Source organism: Mauremys mutica, chromosome 1 (assembly GCF_020497125.1).
Source record: "Mauremys mutica isolate MM-2020 ecotype Southern chromosome 1, ASM2049712v1, whole genome shotgun sequence".
Taxonomy (NCBI): Eukaryota; Metazoa; Chordata; order Testudines; family Geoemydidae; genus Mauremys; species Mauremys mutica.
In genome coordinates, this window is record NC_059072.1 from 87,922,126 (window position 1) to 87,937,455 (window position 15,330).

The following is a 15,330-nucleotide window of genomic DNA, read 5'->3' on the forward strand; positions in this document are numbered from 1 at the left end:
CCAATTTCCCCATAAGAATTAATGTAAATGGAGGGGTGGGGAGGAGGGGGGTTAGGTTCCAGGGAAATTTTTTTCATCAGACAAAAGACTATATTTTATATATACATATATACACAGACACATATGTACACACACACACACACACACAGAGTATAAGTTTTAAACAATTGAATACTATTCACAGCAATGATGATTTTGAAGCTTGGTTGAGGTGGTGAAGTCAGAGGGTGGAAGAGGGTGGGATATTTCCCAGGGAATGCCTTACTGCTAAATGATGAACTAGCACTCGGATGAGTCCTCAAGGGTTAACACATTGTTGTTAACGTAGCCTCACACGCTACAAGGCAGCATGAATGGAGGGAAAGGAGACAGCATGGCAGAGAGAGACAGACAGACACACACACACACCGTGTGTGAGAGAGAGAGACACACGCATTCCCCTGTAAGTACGCTGGCCCCACTCTAAGTACACTGCCCTTTTAAGTAGGTCAGCAAGTTGAGACAGCAGCTGCTGCCAGCAAGCTCCCTCTGTCCTGAGCCCTGTCATGTCCTCCCCTGCTCTGTTGAGATGGGGTAAAGGAGGAGGGGATGGAGGGAGGGGGACTCCCTGACATTAGCACCCCTCTGCTTCCCCCCCCACCACTACCCCCCCACTGCCCACACAGCAAGCAGGAGGCTCCCAGGAGCAGCTCCAAAGCAGAGGGCAGGAGTAGCACACGGCAGCGGGGGAAGGCACAGCTGAACTGCCTGGCAATTGATAGCCTGCTGGGCAGCTGCTGCACAGGGAACTTAGGGGAGCAGGGAGCTGATAGGGGGGCTGCCTGTCCACCCTGGTTACAAGTCCCCACCAGCTAGCTGCAACGGGCTGCTCTTCCTGCAAGCAGTGGACAAAGCGGGCAGCTGCCAAACAAACAATGTTATAAGGGAGCATTGCACAACTTTAAACGAGCGTGTTCTCTAATTGATCAGCAACGTAACAACGAAACAATGTTAACCAGGACGACATTAAGTGAGGAGTTACTACACAATATGCATCCATTTAAAAGTTTTATGACTCAACATACATTTTATACTATTTCTTTCTCTATGTAATAAAAAAAGCAGCCATCATTCTCAGGATGCATGTACAAAGCTATGAAAAAGACCACTACCACCACCAAAGCCAACCTGAATGACTCCCTTCCAAAAACCAAAATTTGACTCTTTCAATCTCCCTTCCTCAAACAGAAGCCCACATAAATCAATAGGCCTTGCAACAAACTCTGAAAGTTATAAATGTCAGACTCCATCAATATAAAAGGGAAACAGAAACTCGCACCTTCCCTAGCTTAAAAAAAAAGGACTGACCCATTGCACATTGAAATAAATATACTAATTTGCAATTACTTACTCACTTGCTCCTCCCTTATTTAAAAAAGGAGAGAAATTCCATAAAGTTACGTTACTGCACTGCTAGAGGTGAGAGTTTACATGAACAAGTCAGAAAAGTTGAGTCAGCTGTAACTGCACCAGTGTGTGTGTAAGAGTGTAAACAGCATAATGAATCTTAGAACATTATAGTTGTTCATCTTCAAAACTCTTTCAACATGAATGAATTAAACCTCAACATCCCTGTCGGTATTCTCAGCCCCATTTTATATGAGGAAATTGAGCCATAAATAATTTAAATTGATTTACCCAAAGCCACAAAGGAAATCAATAAAATTCAGGATTACAACTCCAGCCCCATACTCAGACCAGGCCCTTCCTCTATTACCTACATAACTGAACCCAGGTTTTTTTCATCTAGTATCAAGTACAGCACTATAAGTAGGTTTCAAGTCAATCTTTAGCCCACTGAAGTATTTTCACTGTACCAAGAATTTTTCTACTTCAAATGTTTACCCCACTCAAGTACGATGCCTTACTGTAGTAAATAATTATTAAAATGTTAGTGGTAGTAACAATTAAAGCGAATACATTTTGTGGAATAATAAAATACCTATCTCCACAACTTAAGAAAACTCTCCCATTACCTTCACGATCCTCTGTGCTCTGTTCTAGAAAGCTGACATCAAAGCAGTAAAGAAGAGCCATGAGGAGGGACAAGTTTACACAGTCCAATAAGCCATCAGCTTCAACTGTCACTTTCTCCAGATAACTAATAAGGATTAAAGTATCATCCTTGCTCAGTGGAGACTGGCAGGTCCAGACGAACAGGCTTTCAGCCAATGACTGTCGGCATTCTTTGATAAGATCAGAAACCTAGTTTAAAAAAAAAATCAAATTAACAGTTATTTTCATACAATTATCTTCAAATTGTTCAAGCTTGTCTTACTCAGTCAGTCAATATGACTAGGACCAATTATACAAGCTTATTTGGAATCCCAAATGAATTTGTGAAACTGCTGTACTTTAAACATGATTGAATCAGTTCAGATTTATTCTTGGCTTGATATATATATGCCATCGCCATTAACATGAATAGGATTTACACGTGTATAGATTGGGCCTTACCAAATTCATGGTTCATTTTGGTCAATTTCATGGCCAGGAGGGTTTAAAATTAGTTAAATTCATGTTTTCAGATCTTTACATCTGAAACTGCAGTGTTGTAACCGTGGTGGTCCTGACCCAAAAAGCAGACAGGTTGGGAGAGTCGCAAGGCTATTGTAGGGGGGTCATGGGATTTCCACCCTTACTTCTGCCCTGCTAGTGGCAGAGGCACCATCTTCAGAGCTGGGCAGCCAGAGAGGAAGGTTGCTGGCCGGGCACTCAGCTCTAAAGCTATCACCACCACCAGCAGCCGTGCAGAAGTGAGAGTCATAGGGTATGGGGCTGAGAGGGGGCTTTGCCATATGTCCGGTTTTCCCAGCAGTCTCCCACCTATGTAGGGAGTTAACAGCTGGCACCACCACCTCCCTGCGCAAGGAGGTGACAGCTGGCACCAAGGAGCTTCCTGCAGCTGGGGTTGATCCCTGAGGTGGGTCCCACTCACCCCAGAAGCAGCCCTTGCAGGGGAGGAAGTGTGGTCCCTTCAAATCCCTGGCCAGGACTAGCAGCTGGAATCCTATATAGGGTAGGAGCCCCTGGCTGGGCACCAGATTTCACAGGGAACATCAGATTCCACGTCCATAACACATTTTTCACAACCATTAATTGGTCCATGAATAGGGCCCTACATCTAGACAACCCTGAGAGTCTGAATCTGTGTACTTTTTCAGCCTCCATTAATGTATGGAATAAAGTGTGTAAACCCATTTTTAATTTCTAATGCACACAGGCATTTTCTAAGCATGTTCTAAACCTATATTAGTATTCAAAGCCTTGGTAAAACCTCAAACTAAAAAGACCCCTCTCACAAAGCCAATACTTTAATTTATCCTAACACTAAACTCATAAATAAGATTGTTCAAGGACCTAAGATATGTAAAATGGTTGCTATTTATCATACATCAATTTTTTAACATATTATAGATGGAGCAAGCAGCATGGTCTATATAAAGGTTGCCCAAGCATTTCCATGCTAAAGGCATGATTTTCAGTTTATTTTCCAAAAATGTATTTGTTAGACTGAAATTTGATATATTTGCTCTCTGACAGGGAACAGTTTGTTTGTTTTTCCTGAAAGTTCCACCACAAGTAAGTACAAAGTGATAACATTCTACTGAGGAAAACAGAAAGGAGCGTAAACTCTGGCAAGTCAAGTGTAAAAATATAATTAGGCAGGCCAAAAAAGAATTTGAAGAGCAACTAGCAAAAGACGCAAAAACTAAACCAGAAAATCTTTTTAAAAGTACACTCAAAGCAGGAAGCCTTCCAAAAAAAATCACTACGGCCACTGGACAATCAAGACGCTGAAGAAGCACTCAAGGCTGTTATGGAGAAGATAAGTGAATTCTTTCCATTGCAGAGAATGTGAGGGGATTTTCCACACGTAAGGCACTCTTTTTAGGTGACAAATCTGAGGAACTGTCTCAGATTGAGGTGTCAGTAGAGGTGGTTTTGGAACAAAGTGATAAATTAAACAGTAGTAAGTCACCAGGACCAGATGGTATTCACCGAGAGTTCTGAAGGAACTCAAATACAAAATTACTAATAACTATGGTGTGTAACCTATCACTTACATCAGCTCTGTACCAAATGACTGGTAACTAAGTGGGCATATATAGGGGTCTATAAAATCATGACTGGTGTGGAGAAAGTGAATAAAGAAGTGTTATTTACTCCTTCACATAACACAAGAATCAGGGGTCATCAAATAAAATTAATAGGCAACAGGTTTAAAACAAACATAAGGAAGTCTTTCACACAATGTAATCCACCTGTGGACCTGGTTGCAGGGAATGTTGTTAAGGGCAAAAATATAACCAGGTTAAAAAAATTATACACATTCATAGAGGATAGGTCCAGCAATAGCTAAGATGGTCCGGGACACAACCCCACATTCTGGATATCCCTAAATCTCTGACTACCAGAAGTTGGGATTGGACAACAGAGGATGGATCACTCTATAATTTCCCTGTTCTGTTCGTTCGCTCTGAAGCATCTGGCACTGGCCACTGTGGGAAGACAGGATACTGAGCTACATGGACCACTGATCTGACCCTGTATGGCCATTCTTCATGTTCTTATGCATTTTATCTGTTAACAGATTCTCTTCCTTTCCCCTTCTCCACTCCCGCAAAGTCCATCCTGTATTTGAACAGCTTTTGTATATCAGTTAAAGGGGACAGAGAGTTCAAACCTAGAATATTCCCCCTACACAGGGCCGGCTCTAGACCCCAGCGCGCCAAGTGCGCGCTTGGGGCGGCATTTTGCCGGCAGGCGGCTCCGGTGGACCTTCCGCAGTCATGCCTGCAGGAGGTCCACCGGAGCCGCGGGACCAGCGGATCTCCCGCAGGCACGACTGCGGAGGGTTCGCTGGTCCCGCAGCTCGGGTGGACCTCCCGCAGGCATGACTGCGGAAGGTCCGCCAGAGCTGCCTGCCGCCCTCCCAGCGCGCCCTCCGCAGGCGCGTCTGGAAGAGGTCCCCCGGAGCCACGGGACCGGCAGCACGCCCCCTGCATGCTTGGGGCGGCCGAATTCCTAGAGCCGCACCTGCCCCTACACCACTGATTTTGTGCCTTTGGGTTACTCAGTAAAAATCAGATGTCATTTGGCTGTATTTTAAGAGATTCTAAACTGTACTTGACACATGCTCACCATTTCTGATAAAATATAAAAACTAACCATCTGCCAACGTCCCATTTTTATTGTGCATGTTTTTTTATTAATAGAGTGAAAATCTGATTAGATAATCTTTCAATATTCCAATGGATTTGTGCGTGTATGCATATTATAGTTGACTATAGTATCAGTTTTAATTAATATGTAGAATATTCTGGAGTATCATCTGTAAAATTGCATATGGAAGGAAGCAAAGGTCTGAAATACATTTTCTCATCTGCTTTAATGTTGGTTTAACATTCATACACAAAAATGTAATGTAAATATCATTGTTCTTTACATGATTCCTGGAGTAACATCAAAGTAGTTGAGAGACTAGCTCCTTGCTTTAGGCCCCCAAACTGCCAAGACCATATATTATACTTTTCAGAAGGACTGTCACTATGAGCTGTAAGCACAGAAAAAACACTTGTAATGTTAAAGTTTGGGTCTGATCTACTTCCCATTGCAGACAGTGGCTACACGCACAATCATTTTAAAGGGTGCAGAAATTAGCACTCTATTTTCAAGTACTTTTCAGTATTTACTATTAATTAGACATATGTCTTGCCATATTAAATTTAACACAGCTAGATATACAAAATATGCTTAAGTGACTGGACCCTATTTTGTCCTGTTTTGTTTATTTTTGAAATTTAGTTCTCCATTTTTAATCCCCCTCCTTTTTTTTTATTTGTAGTGCTTAAAGTAAAATCAAAATTATTTTGTGCTTTAGATTTTATGCTATATCTTTATATTTAATTTGCTCTTCTGTTGGCCTTGCTTCTACTTCTTTGCTGAATTTTGGAGATAGGGGGAAGATGCCACTACAACCCACCAGCAGATCTGAAGGAAGGAAAAAAGTCAGAATCACAAGCAAGGGAAGGAGATGACAAGAGTATCAATAGTGGATCAGCAGGCTGAGAGAGCGCTTTTAATTTACCTGAGCAGTCCCTGTCTGAAACTACTAACAAAAACCAGAATTTTATTTTTTACTCCTGAAAGCTGCAGCATACAGCCTCCATTGAGTCTTTCCTCACCATCCAAACACAACTACGGGCACAAGTTCTTGCTTCCTCAAACTGAATCCTCTCTTTTATTTGATGTAGTGTCCCACCCTAAAAACTGGAACCGTCTGGTTGATCCATTTCTGTTCACTATCTGATCCACAGAATGTCCTGGACCCTGCCCTCAATCAGTTAGTGAAAGAAGTAGCAGATGAGGAGAAAATGATCTAAAACGGGAGTATAACTTAAAAAGAAATAAACAAACGGCCAATGAGATTTTATTCCAGATGAGACGCACAAATTTAAAACAATATATTCTCCAGGGGATTACAACCACATTTTAATCTTTGCAGTAATTTGGCAAAGTGATTCTCTTACCTCTTTGCGATGTTTCTCGCTGCCCAGACCTCGCTCCCTCTGTAGTTTCTCAAACTCATTGTTCACATCGATATGAGATACCAGAGTTAGGATCTTATGAGTCAAACCCTGCTCCATCAGCTCATCTGTAAAGCGCGTTGTCATGGACACCAACTCTGTGCTATAATGAAGAGACACAACATATTAACAACTGAAACAACAAATAATGCTATTCCTGATCACAGTAGAAGAAATGTGATGAATAAGGCTACGATTTAGTCAACGGAGGTCACAGCAGTCATGGATTCCGTGACTTTACCGGAGCTTCGTGACTTCTACGCTTCAGGAGGCAGAGGCAGGACTATGTGACCCTGCCCTGCAACTGGGGCTGGCAGGAACCAGGACCCTGCAGCCCCAGCCCCGGGATTTCCACCGGGGATATGCGCCCCAGCCCCACTTCATCCTGGGCTTGGTGGGGGCTGCAACCGCAGCCATGTGCCTCAGCCCCCCAGTTTCCACCAGGGGCTGCAACCGGGGCCATGAGCCATAGCCCCCTCAGCATACCAGGCTTGGTGGGGGCTGCAGCCAGGGCTGCACGCCCCACTTGCAGCTTCCCAGGGCCGTGCACCTTTCTAATTCCTCCATTACCTTCACTGTAAGTAACAATGCCCACACTCACATTCTACAGACTTCTCTTCCTCAACAACCCTTGCAACTGGGCAAATTTCCATAGCCCCTCCACTCCAGTGAGAGATCCATAAATTGATCATCCCTATTACACTAGGGTATTTGTGATTACACTATATCCCAACTCAATACAAACTATATTAGCATAATCTATTTACATGGAGTCAACCAGCCATGGTATGCTTCTACTGTATACTGTGTTTGTTTTGTATTTCACCAAGAGCACCTCACATGCACATACATTTCTACAGTAAAATTTGCATTTAAATAAAAATAAGTTAAAACTTCTCAGCTTCCCAGATTGTAAGAGCTAGGAGTCTTGCAAAGGCCGAGAACTCAGTCTCTGTAGTGGACACAAGCACTTCACATCATGCTTGAGTCACTACCGCTTGTCAGTGCTTGGAGCAGCATGAACTGGCCCTGCAGGGAGCAGAGCACCTGCCACAACACAGAGCCAGACGGTGAAGGGGTATGCAGCAGAAGAAAAGGAGACTCCCAGGTAACCAATAAAATGTATTCAAAATATGGAAGAATACTGTGCTGAAAAGACAAGAAAGCAATACCATCAAGGTATAGTGAACGAATCGGAAAATTCTTACATCCCCAAAAACTAACCCGCCTAGAATCCATCAGTGGCCAACACAGAGAGCTCTTTAGCATGACTCATATCCAAGTCCCAGATGTCACTAAAAGACAGACCTGAGTTCCAATGTCCATGTCTTGCCCCGCCGTGACTGGATGAGGGCTCGCAGTGAATTGGCAATGCATCTCTTTCCATCCCAATACAAAAGAACTGCCACTAAACCCCTTGTAAGTCCAGGAAAATGAGGTTGCTGGTGCTCCCCTACAGAATGAAAAATACAGAACCACCAAAAAAAACCAACCCTCACATACATAATCAAATCACATCTTTGTATTTGATCGTCTTATTTTTTTAAAAAAGAGAAGTACAACAAGCCTATAACAAAGCTCTGAGTCCAAATTATATTTACAAACAAATGTTTCTCTTAGCCTCATACACTGCACAAGCAAAGGCCAATAATTTAATTATACTTAAAAGTCAGTTTTTCAGTGCTCATTCAGACAGAAAATCTTAATTTCCAATTTTGTTTAACTTGCTTCAGGACTTCATGGTGACCTTTCACAGGTGAACAACACGGTCATATCCACATTTAATAAAAATATTCCAAAACCTCGTATCAGATGTGACAAAGTAGCTAATAATGATTCCTAATGGAATATCTTTTTAAAAAGACAGACTTTAAAGTCAGAAGGGACCATCATGATCATCTAGTCTGCCTTCCTGCACATTGCAGGCCACAGAACCTCACCTACGCTCTATGTAATAGACCCATAACCTCTGGCTGAATTACTGACATCCTCAAATCATGATTTAAAAGACTTCAAGTTACAGAGAATTCAAAAACATCATCACTTTTCTGCCTGCCAGATAATATGGATTACTTGCAATATTATTCATATCCTGAGCATCAGTTTCTGTGTCATGGCACATAGTACAATTAATACACACTTCACAAAATGAATCACTACTACATAGTTTTATCGAGAAATTAATAATCAGCTATAAAAAAAATCAATTTATTTCTTGAATCCAGTGATAAATTACTTGTTCAAAGTAACTAACAATATTGATTGTCAGCTCCCTACAGATTATTCCCCTTTTTACAATGACTGACTAAAATAATTTAATGGAATCAAAATAATATTTTTTTACTGCATTACAGCGCCAGGAATAATTTTAGATCTTTATGAACATCTTACAGAGTTGAATACTAAAGCCCTAATCCAACAGAGCATTTAAACATGTGCTTAGCTCTAAGTAAACGAGTAGGTCCAATAAGAAGCCTATAAGAATTGAATTTCCCCAAACTCTCAGGACACATTTAGTGTTCAATTAAACTATTGTCCCCACAGTTCAGTGCCTCCTTACCAGCTAGAAGGAGCTCAACAGCTGCCAGCTCTCCAATATCAAAGAGGTCACTCAGGATAAAGGCTTCTCTGATGAGCTGCTCTGGCAAAAGTCTGGTACCCTGCTGACCCTGGATGGCAACCCCTTCAGTACTTGCCTTCTGAATCTTCTCGTGCTGTTGCACATTCTTTGGCTATAAAAGAAATAAGTAACAGAAGTTCCCAAAATGGCAAGATGCTGAACAATTATTCATTTCTGTCAAAGCTGATCATATAGCAAGCAAAGCTTGTCACATTAATTCTTAGTTACAACTACCACTCTGACATGTAGGCAATGCTTGTGATGAAAGCCTAACATTTTTTACATGTAGATTGTAAAGTTGTCCTCAAAGTTATTTCACATTGTAATGCAGAACAGGGCTTCTTGTGAGGCTATACCAAAAATGACCTTATATCATCAGTGCTGGAGCTTACTTTACTTAGAATAATTTAAGGTCTCAAAATAGCTTTTGATATTTTCCCAACAGGAATTTTCCCATCAGAAACTGATCTAACCTTGATGAAAGACATGTTGATGAGAAACTGTTAAAGAATAAACTGTTTTACAAATAATACATTATTCCTTTTTTGGATGTCAATCAACTGCTAAAATGTAGAGAAACAAGATCCTATATGTGCCTGAAGCCTTCAACCTAACAACTTTACAAATAAAAATGAAAACTTCTACTATAAATGTTGCAGGAAAGGTATTTTTCCCTTACTGTAATGTTATTTCTAAACAGATATCTACTCCTCCATCAATAAAGTGCTAAATGGGTTTTTCCACCTCATCCCACAATCTTCAGAAAGAGCATCCTGTATGCTTTTTATTTTCAGATGCTTACCTGCTTTGCCTGCTGGCATGCTTAAGTAACTGCATCATAAGCATGGAAAAAACACAAGCAGAAATAATTATGTGCTCCATCTCAGAAGCCTGGATCAAGTAGAAAAACCCATCAGCACTTGATTGACTGAGCAGAGGGTATCATGATGGATAAATAAATTATTCCTCTCCAAACAGTCTGTTTGAAAACCAATGAAGCAAAATTATGATCAACATCAAATTATTTAAGTGTTCAATTGCAAAAGAAGCCAGATAAATAATAAGACTCTTTCAAGTAATTTTTATTCTTATAGCACCTAAAGAATTGCGACCTCATTTTGTGAGGCATTGGATAAACATAAAACACAAGATTATAACTCTATAAGGTAGGGGCTAATTTTAAAAAAGAAAAAAAAATGTCAAGACAAACAGCACACTGGTCTCTCCCCAACCCATTACAAAAGAGAAAAAAAGTTAGTTAATTACCGGATTTCTGTACAGTGAGATAAAGTCAGGCTTGTGTTTCTTTAAAACCTGGTCCAGGAGATGGATGGCTTCAGGTTGCCTTTTCCAGATAGCATTTACCACTGTTTGCCAGATGTCCTTGTATGGACCCCACAAACTGGCAGCTAAAAAGAAAAATTAAAAAAAAATAAATCATATTGAAAGTGGGAAGAGTAGAGGAAAGATAATTTCTCCACACAGTACATTCTAGAAACAGACTATTATTTAGATTTACTGCATAATCTCAACGTGAAAACACAGGAAGTTATGCACACAAATCTTTTACATCCAAAATGAGAATATGCCACTGAATAAAGACAATGCTTTTCTTATTTTGGGAGGTGGATATCTCCTTGGATTGGGCAGGGAGGGGGAAGGGAGTGGAGAAGAGATAAAGGTGACAGCTGATAAATTCTGGAACCATATTTTCTTTACACAGACGTATTTGTTACAAATATAGGCCTCATCCTGCATCCTATCAACTTCAGTAGGACTACTGGGATAAGTAAGGGTTGAAGAGTGTACCAGAATCAGGTGAGGCAAGGCAAGCTTCCTGATTTCAGCGGTTGATACAACAGACCAAAATGGAACAAAATCAACAATATCAGAAACCACACGTGAACAACAATGCTCTGTTATACTTGATTTATCATTACATCTGTCTACGTAAAACATTTTGTTAAGCTACTAAGTTATATATATATAACCTTTCAAATGTAATCATCCTTTTCTGATATTAACAGAAGTACAGTTTAAAAGGTGATTTTTATTCACCAGATCGTACTATATTAATAAGGTTTTTTCCCCCATGTTTGTTGCTGCCATACCACATAATGGCAGGAGAGTGAGAAATACAGTAAACAAAAACAAAGAATACTGAATAAAGCATTGCATTGATAAACATCTTACAGAAGTGTAAATTCTGGCTATTAATATTTTATACATAGATTCTTAGGACTAGATAATACATGTTCATCCTCTACAGCAATAAAAAAAGTCAGTTATAGAAATATGAATTTGTTTTACAATACAAAAAGATTAATGAACCAGCATTAAATTAGTACACTGAGATGCTTTTCACAAGGGTTATTTTTGGAAGCTACCCAGCATCACCAATTGTTATTTAGGCCAAGTCTCAGACCCTACTCTATAATTCAACTCTCCTCCACTTGTCGCCACTGGCACAAGTTTTACTTGGAAATGCTATATCTCAATTTAGCTCTGAGGATGAGCGATCTCTCCACATTAGAAAGGATATCATTCTGGATCAAAGTTTCTTTGCACAGGGAGGAATTTAGGAAGCTTACACTAAAAGTTTACTTACTTTCTTTCTTCAGCACATACACAAAAACAGCATCCTACATTATCAACAGCAACCTTTATATTCAAACACTGATACCATAATGCAGAATCATTCTTCAATCTAGTAAAACTGGCAACAGTATGAAGGCGTGATATTTGGTAAATAATTCCTGCCTACAAAGTATAATCTAGTATTCTGATGGTTTATAAAAAACCTCTCCAAATAACCAGCCACCAATCTAACATAGAAATGCCAAAGTTTTGTTTGCTGGATATATCTGATATTACTGAAACAACTTTCATATTCTTCTCAAAACAAATCACCATCAAGAGTACTGTATTATTATTTGTATTGCAGTATGCCTAGAGGCCACCAAATCAAGGATCAGGGTCCCACTATGCTAGGTATTGCACAACACATATAACATAAAGATGGTCTCTGCCCCAAAGAGTTTTCAATCTAAGGCCTTGTCTACTCACACAACTTGAAATACTTTAACTAAAACTGGGTTAGGCTTTGTTTTCACTGCAAAAAAGTGCAACATCTCAGGGGTACACTCATAGTATACAGAGACAAGGCACTGATAGTTTTTAAACTCAGTGTTACTAGTAGAGATCAACTTTATATTGGCAACCTGGGGTTTACCTTGACTAACTACTCAAGGAATGAACTACCCTTGCCTTTTCTCCACCATGAGTTTACACTGAGATAGTCATACTTTTTTGCAGTGAAGACATAGCTTTAGTTAAACCAATGCAACCTCTATATACATGTTCATAAGTCAGTTTACACAAGGCCTATATCAATTTAGTTTAAGTCCAACTAGCAATTCACCCTAGCCAACCAGTGAAAATAGTAGCAGAGTGAAACTGACAATTCTGATCTGTTTCATTGTTTCTTAACAGTCTTGGAAACAGCAGCAAATGGAGCAGCAATCATGTCTATTTCACTCAGTTATAACCAGAGGAAGACACCAAAATTTGTGAAACTGGGGAAGACAAAAAAGGGGAAGGGAACAAAAAACCTTTGGAGAGTGAAGTGCTTTCCACTCTACAGCATCTAGAAGATGAAAGAGACTGGGGACACATTTCCACCATTTATTAGCTAAGCCTCAATTCTCTGAGCAGGGTCCAACAATAGTACCCTGGTGGGAATTACAGCATGTCCTCCCACTAAACTGGATTGAGGATAGTAATGTATGTGCATGTTCATATGCGTGCAGCACTCAATTACCAAAAGTTCATTTGGCCCCAGCTGCAGCCCCATTATTCTCTCCCATAATCTCATGGGTGTTTTATTAGACTCTTTGCTGTGGCTTGAAATAAACTTTCTCATGAAGAATAAGCCACATGCTATGGCCTCAATCCTTAACACACGTACATGCTTCATTTTAAGTGGGGGGAGTATTGCCATTGGCTTCAAGTGTTCATAGGATGCGGCTAAATCTGGTTCCACTATTTCCAATTTATGAGTAGGGCTGTTTCTAAAAGGTTAGGGTTTAGATGTTGGAAATATAGGGGCTGGAGGGAAACTCCCTGCGCCCATTAGGCAGGCATGAACACACCAGATGGCACCACAGAGCAGGGAGTTCTGCCTCCCAAAGCCTTATCTTCCTCATGTTACCTAGGTTGCCAACTCTCACAATTTCATTATTTATATTGTTGTAGTCGCTAAGAGCCCTAGTCTTGGACCAGAACCCAATTGCGCCAGTCACTGTGCAAAAGAACAAAGAGTCCCTGCACCAAGCAATTTACAGGCCAAGAGTGAGACAAGAAATGAGAGATGGATTCAGCAGACAGGGGGACTACAAGGAAATGAGACAGCATTGGTCAGCATCATAATCTGGGGGCTCAGCTCACCAGCAGTCTAAACTGTTGTCATGGGATTTGCTGATGCAGGGCACATTTTTTTTCTGAGAGCTCCAGCTCCTGGACTCCTGTGATTACGAGACTCGGAGTTTTCATTTCCATGCTGGGGGTGCGTTTCTAGCCTTGGCGGCTGCTGAGAACAACGACGGGGGGTGGGGTGGGAGGGGGAGAGCCCCTAGGGGCTCAGAAACCAGAAGGCAAAGAACAAGCCCCATTTATTCATTTGACTTCCTCGGTGGGGCCGCTGGCGCACGCGCGTTACCAGGTGGGAACACGGCGCCCGGCAGCCGCCGCCGGACCCAGACTCCGAGAAACGGGCGGGGCAGTAAGAGCCGGGGCCTCCAACACGCCCGTCGGGCCCGGGACGGAGCCGAGAGACCCCGCGCGGGAACAGGGGCCGCAGACGGCGCCTCCTCCACTCCCTCGTGGAGCTCCTGGCCCCGCGCGCTGGGACAGGGGCCGGCGGGGCGCCCCCGCCTGCCGACAGAGGCGAGGGGAGCACGAGCCGGTGCCGCGCCGGCCTCGCCCTCAGGCTCATTTTACCTGAATTTACCGCCAACAGCGCCGCCATCTTGGAAATCAACGAACAGGCAGGCGCCGCCGCCGCAGAGAGGCCCAGAACGAGCTGGGGGCGCCGGAGGCCCTGCCTGCCTAGAAATATCACTCTCCTCGCCGGCTACAGGAGACGCTGCTCCCCATAAAACCCTAGTGGGAAGGTCCCCAATATGTTTGTAAACTACACGGCCCACCCCAGGCCGCTTTGAAACAGGCAGGGCTGCCTTTTGACAGCCGGGGGTCTTCATCGCCAGAGCGCGATGCATGCTGGGAATTGTAGTTCATTTCTGGCTCGCACGAAGTTATGCAAATGACTAAACTAAAATTCCCACGTAGCCCATCGGCCCCACACTTTTTACCAAGAGTGAAACAGGATGGATGGATGTGTTCAGGACTTTTATTCTGCTCAATACAAAACCACATTACTAGTGAGCCCACTATCATGTGTGCAAAAAAATTCATATGCACAAGGACCACGCTAGAGACAAACTCTACTCACCCACCCTTGAATGGAGAAAAACTATTATCTTACTGTCCTGTTTAATAAATAAATAAACTATTTGCTTTAAAAAAACCCTAGAATTTCAAACGCTTATATTAATAACCTATTTAAGTAGTCACAATGATCAACCTTTCCTTCCTCTATGTGACCCTTCATAATTTTCTCAGAAAAGTTCTTTTTTTTACTAGAATGTATATTAATAAGCTGAATTGCAATGTTACATACTAGATCAATGTCTGAATGGGAAACAGATCTCATGTCCCCTGACTCCTGGTTTTGCTACTGGAAGCCACTGGAGATACATTTACAAAAATGACACAACTTTAATAAAAACAAGTATTAACAGTGTGCATCTTAGTTTATATTGTGGTCTGTGAAGTGAGTTCTATAGCAATTACAGTCTTAATAGGAGAAGTTATTTGGAAGCATTAGTTAGGGTGACCAGATGTCCTGATTTTATAGGGATAGTTCCGATTTGTGGGCCTTTTTCTTATATATGCTCCTATTACTCCCCACCCAGGGCCGGCTCCAGACCCCAGCGCGCCAAGCGCGCGCTTGGGGCGGCATTT

The 15,330-nt window shown here is 41.8% G+C and overlaps 1 protein-coding gene across 1 annotated transcript in view; it reads right to left on the reverse strand.

The window, feature by feature from the left end:
* Positions 1–14,399, reverse strand: part of NUP205 (nucleoporin 205) — an 82,449-nt gene extending 68,050 nt beyond the window's left edge. The window contains exons 1-6 of the mRNA XM_044990010.1: positions 14,248–14,399; positions 10,516–10,658; positions 9,190–9,361; positions 7,938–8,082; positions 6,573–6,732; positions 2,016–2,244 (exon numbers count right to left, since the gene is read on the reverse strand). Coding sequence (XP_044845945.1) covers positions 2,016–2,244; positions 6,573–6,732; positions 7,938–8,082; positions 9,190–9,361; positions 10,516–10,658; positions 14,248–14,275 — 877 coding nt within the window. The 5' untranslated portion in view covers positions 14,276–14,399. The remainder of the gene's footprint in view (positions 1–2,015; positions 2,245–6,572; positions 6,733–7,937; positions 8,083–9,189; positions 9,362–10,515; positions 10,659–14,247) is intronic.
* Between the last annotated feature and the right edge of the window lie 931 nt (positions 14,400–15,330).